At 34.8% G+C, this 5,667-nt stretch overlaps 1 protein-coding gene across 1 annotated transcript; it reads left to right on the top strand.

Annotated features, from left to right (window-relative positions):
* The first annotated feature begins 562 nt into the window (after positions 1–562).
* Positions 563–5,397, top strand: LOC143622555 (uncharacterized). The gene is made up of 9 exons (XM_077093668.1): positions 563–578; positions 665–774; positions 863–896; positions 1,477–1,982; positions 2,053–2,227; positions 2,921–3,025; positions 3,639–3,730; positions 3,823–3,976; positions 4,860–5,397. The coding sequence occupies exons 2-9, from the start codon at positions 758–760 to the stop codon at positions 5,130–5,132; spliced, it is 1,356 nt and encodes a 451-aa protein (XP_076949783.1). The 5' UTR covers positions 563–578; positions 665–757; the 3' UTR covers positions 5,133–5,397.
* Positions 5,398–5,667: the final 270 nt, after the last annotated feature.

Here is a 5,667-nt window from a genome sequence, read left to right as displayed (position 1 = left end):
ACATAACCAAAACAAACCGAATTCGAGTTACCACCTCAAAGCCGGAACTGAATTTTGTAACCGCCTAGGTTTTACCGGTAAACACTAACTAGTTGTAATTAATTTTAAAAACCATTCACTCCCCTGCCTCAATAATCACTGCTCACCACTTTCTATCTCTCTTCTCCAATGGCGCCATTGACGTGAACCGCTTCACCATCTCGAACAAACAAGCACGACTCAAGGTAACCAGCCTTATAGAACCTGCTGCGTATGTATACGATTACAGTTCAAACCCTAATTCTATTATTATTATTATTATTATTATTCGATTACAGTTGGCGCAATGAAGGTAGAAGAATTGCCTGTTGAAACCCCCCCTTGGTCGGCAGAGCACGAATGTGTTCCGTTGAAGCAGCGGTTGAAGATGCTACTCGCTAAGGCTCTCGCATCCGAAAGCCGAAATGAAACTGTGGTTCCGAATGCGTAAGTGTTTAGGTTTTAGTTATTGGACTTGCATTTGTTCATTGATTTTAGACTGTTTTGAGTGTAGATCTTCTTCAGTCGATGATGATGCTGCTGCTGTTAACAAAGATGTTGTATGCGAACCGCTGGTAAGTTATCATTTAGGGTTTATACATTAACTGTTTTCTATTGAATGTTTGTTTCTTTGTGGAAAGTGTAGGAGGATTCTGTAGCTTCTAGGCCTGGTGATATTAAAATTGCTGAGGTTTTCAATGAGGATTTTGATCATGTTCCGCTGAAAGAACGACAGAGGATGCTGCTGCTATCAAGGTTATCCTCTATAGTCATAGTTATATCAGATGTTCTAACCTATCCGCTTCTTCTGATTATCTCCCACAATTTTAATCTTCATTTGCAGGGAAGCAGTTAGATCCATTAGACCAGCCATGCGGGTAACTGTATTTAATTTTAGACAATAGCTTATGTGGTCACTTTTCTAGCATGTATGTTTATTTTACTTCATTATCAAGTGATGGGAGGGATCCCTATTTTGGTATAATCCTCTCGAGCCATAACTCAAGCATAATCGATGACATCTCAAATTCAATTGAAACTTTGAAGGCACGCATAATGATTTAAAAACGCGTGCCTGAGGCGGAATTGCATGAGAGGCTACCAGGAAAGCGCTTAAGGGCCTTGAGGTGTCGCCTCATGCACATTTTGGTTAAAATTGGTCAAATTGGGGTCTATAGGAGGATGATATCAGATATGTTAAAACAACCAAAGGGATTAAGATATTATGAATGGTTTACTTGATAAAAAGGCTAATAGGTAAAACAGACGACTCAAATACTGTAAATTCACTAAGTTAAGAAACTCCTGTGACTTATTATTAATGTTGAATTCCATGTTTTAACATTGCTAGGCATATTTACACACTATTTAGTTTTTAAGGTTTCTGTGCTTGCTTATTGCTTTAAACTCATTGGTTTATTTCACATGATAAGAGGTTGCTAAACTTTCATGTTACAGTTTAACTCACCAGATCTGTCTACAAATTCAGTTGGTGTGACTTTGAAACACAGTTCATCAAATGGTATTACCGCTGTTGCTCCTACACGGACACGTCAACATGAAGACACCACTAAACCAAAATCACATAGCCTCAAAAATGTTCATAAAGAATCTGAACCATGTTCCTCTACTAGAAGTGATACTAATCTAAACCGTGTTTTACCTTCAAAATCCTTTTCAAATGTTAAGGTTGAACCTTTAGAAGGAAACTTTGAAATTCCAAACCGAAGCATAGCTAAACAAGTATCTGTGAAGGCTGAAGATGTAAACAGTTCTGAAAATTTGGAAGATATAATAGATAACATGATGCTTGGAGATAGGATGAGATTGCTGGCATCTAAAAAACATTATAAGACTAATGTTTTTGAGAATTTTGAGACGGGTAATGCGCATAAGTCAAAGCTATCCAAGTCTTCAAAGCCATTCGTTCTTAAACGACCACGCAAACAGAGGATAACCGCAACGTAAGTTTTTTTGTAATTATGTATATTGTGGGATTAGTGGGTTGATGGTAATTTTGGATATTAAATACAGGGACTCAGTTGAAATAGCATTAGAGGAAGATGCACCTGGTCTTTTAAAGGTACTAATTGAGAAAGGAGTTTTAGTTGATGAAATTAAACTCTATGGAGCAAATGAGGGTGATGAACCATTGGATGATTCACTGATTGATGAGAGCTTTTCAGATCTGGAGGATGTAATAACAAAGGTTGGCTAATTATTTTGACTTCCTATTGGGAAAACGTGCTCGTATTGTCTAAAAACGTAAAGCAAAAATGAAAAAAAAAATGGAAAGAAGAAATGGGCAGGCTTGTATTGGGTGATACTTTAATTTTATAAAATTGTACTGAATTGTAATGGGTTTAAAGAGTTAAATGAACATATAAACGAATGAACTAAAACAAATGTAAAATAACAAACATTAATGAATGTAAATGGACAAACTTGAACTAATGTAAATGAACAAACTTGAACTAATGTAAATGAACAGACATAATCGAATGTTCAAGAAAATAAATGAATGAATGAGACATGTGTTCATGTGTGTTCACTTAACTAAATGAACAAAATGTTTTGTTCTTTTTCGTTCATTTAGTTAATAAACAAACTTCTTGCTGAACGGTTCACTGAACATTTGGCTCGCTTACAAGTCTAGAAAATAGAAACAAAGCACACTCAATGATGATGAATAAATGTTTTTTTTAATATTGACAGTAAAACGTGCAAATGTATGGATTTGGTGGTTAGGGTTGCATTGGTTAACTTTTTTTAAAGTCTGAAAACGAGCGGTGTTAGCATGATTTAAAAAGCTTCTTGTTTAATGTAGTTGACAAGTATTATGCATTAAAGTTGCACTTTTGGATATTACTCGTTTGACCCGTTTCTTTGTGTGGGGAAACAGGTCTTCTCTCAACAGCAGTCATTATTTAAGTTTGCTCCAATAAGGTGCGGTAGAGGAGAAAAAACTAGTTACTGCTTAGCTTGTCTTATTTCACTTGTGGAGCAGGTGCGTATTTCCGAGCCTGTATATGCGAATTTTTTATAAATGTGTTTTTAAAGTCGGGATAATTTCATATATACTCTTCAAAACTTGTTATAAACAATATTTTAATATCATATATACCCTACAAAAAGTCATAATATGAATGTACCCATTATCAAATTTATGAAATTTATATCCGTTTTCTTAAAACCTTCACTATGATATGAGAGTTTAAAGCTCAAGGAGAAATAGAAGGGTTTAATGGTTATATTGTAATTTGTTTTAATTAAATGTAAATATGAGTTCTTAGGTATTTAGAATGGGTATATTTGATATCAATTTATTTGTTGGGTAAATAACTAAATATGATAGTGTGCAAGTTTTCAGGGGTTTATAGAAAGAAAGTCATTATATCGAACACACCCATTTCCAAATTTATGACATTCATATTCTTTTAAAACTTGCACTCTGATATGGGAGTTTGGAGTGCAAGGAGAAACAGAAGGGTATAATGGTCATTTTTAAATTTGTATCTAATGAAATGTTTAAACATGATATGCTTTTTTTTGTTAGATAAGTATGATATTTTGCAAGTTTTAAGGTTTATAACAATTGGTGTTTTTGCCATCTTTTGCAGGCACGTTACTTGCGTGTTAGAAAGTGGCCAGTTGAATGGGGTTGGTGCCGAGACCTCCAGTCGTTCATTTTTGTGTTTAATAAACATAACAGGTTTACCATCAACAATTTACATTAATATGCTTGACATACCCTTTGAAAAAAAAAAGCACTTTTAATGATATTTTTATTTTACTTGTCTACAGAATAGTTCTGGAACGTCCCGAATATGGATATGCAACATACTTCTTTGAATTGGTGGATGCATTACCCGTAAATTGGCAGATCAAGCGATTGGTCACAGCAATGAAACTTTTGAGTTGTACGAGGCTTACTCTCATTGAGAATAGAACACTGACGGTAAACGTTTACAATTTCTTAAGAAAATTTTATTTATAAAATGGGCTGAGGTTGACCATTTTCAAAGTCTTTATAATAGTTAGTTCTATAATTATGATTACAAATCGATATTATTACAATGTTGGTTTTAAATTACTGAGGCATTAAGTGCTATGTACAACCAAAGAAGCTTTATGTACAAGCAAAAGCTGTACCTTCTAACTCTTTTACATATCAGTCTTTTGATGTAGTAAACCAATCATATTTATTTATCCTATGGGTTGTTTTTACATATAAACCTTCTAGATATCTTAATTTTGACCAATTTTGACCCACATGCGCATGAGGCGCCGTCTCAAGGCCTTGTGGCTAGGGGTGTAAACTAGCCAAGTCACTCACGAGCTACTTGAGATTGGTTCGCTAAAAGCTCGAATCGAGTTGAGCTTAAACAAGCTCGAGCCTAAAAATAAGCATGTTTAATAAACGAGATTGACAAGCTAAGCCGCTCATGAGTTACACGAGACTGGCTCGCTAAAAGCTCGATTCGAGTTGGGTTCAAACAAGCTCAAGCTTCAAAATAAGCTTGTTTAACAAACGAGTCCGGGCTTCACTTGTTGAGTTTGAGCTGGCTTGTGAACTTAAACGATCCTATTCTATATATAATTTTTATATAAAATATGTTTATATAATAACTATTGTTATACATAAAACTATGATAAAAGTAATTTAAAGTACGTATTGTTTATTTTAAAAACTATATAAAATAATTAAAAATGGTATAGATTAATTATAAATAATAAACAGCTTGTTTACACCCAAATCTAGATTACAGCCTGTTGTACTTGTGATCGTTCTGATCATTTATCTCTTTTGTAACTAAGACAACGGTTCTATGTTGGTGTAGGTTGGGGATGATCTGACAGAAGGTGAAGCGCGTGTGTTAATGGAGTATGGGTGGATACCCGACACTGGTTTAGGAACAATGCTGAACTATTGTGATAGAGTGGTTCATGACAGGAAGAACGAGAATGACAGTGACGGATCAGAGTGGAGGTCAAAAATTGGCAAGATACTTACTGATGGTTACAATGGTGGAATCATAGTCCCAAATGATATTCCAAAGAAGGTTATGGAATATGGTCGCAATCACACTCCTGAAATCAAGTTGGAGTACTAGGTAGTCAGTTTTAGTTTGTTACTTTTGTTTTTGCAAAAAGTCTGGTAAGATTTTTTACTTTTTCGGTTGTGAATAGTGTTTTGGTTTTTAACAAAGTTAATTACATGGGTTTTATGTTATATGATCAACCCGATTTGCCAAATCAGTTTTTGTTTGGGACAACTACAATTTGGGGTTACTGGTTTGACCAAGGTATTTAGGTCTGGACCAGTGAAACGGTGCTCGAGCTCAAGCTTTGCTTGCTTTAAGTCATGTTCAAAGCTTGAGTTGATGAGTTTGTCCTGTAAGTAGTTTTATGATGTTTAACTCGACTCATGTATATTTTGCTTAGTATATCTATATCTATATCTATATTACATATATTGGATGGACAATATGGTAATTTAAAACAATTGAGGCGCCGGTAAAACTAAATGGAGGAGATGCCGCTAAATTAAAAGATGTTCACCACCGGAGACCTTCCAGTTTCTCTCAGGCAACCTTACGTACATCTTTGGCGGCTTCAATTGCAATTAATGTGTAATCACTTCAATTG

This window comes from Bidens hawaiensis, unplaced genomic scaffold (genome assembly GCF_021521415.1).
Source record: "Bidens hawaiensis isolate Kalapana, Puna unplaced genomic scaffold, B.hawaiensis_p1.1 tig00003217_1, whole genome shotgun sequence".
NCBI lineage: Eukaryota > Viridiplantae > Streptophyta > Magnoliopsida > Asterales > Asteraceae > Bidens > Bidens hawaiensis.
This window is presented reverse-complemented; position numbering and strand designations above follow the sequence as displayed.

Bases quoted from the DNA above. Each gene is read 5' to 3' on its own strand.
- LOC143622555 (XM_077093668.1), top strand. The intron at 2,228-2,920 runs GTTGGCTAATTA...GTGGGGAAACAG, and splicing joins TGGAGGATGTAATAACAAAG to GTCTTCTCTCAACAGCAGTC. The intron at 3,026-3,638 runs GTGCGTATTTCC...CATCTTTTGCAG, and splicing joins TTATTTCACTTGTGGAGCAG to GCACGTTACTTGCGTGTTAG.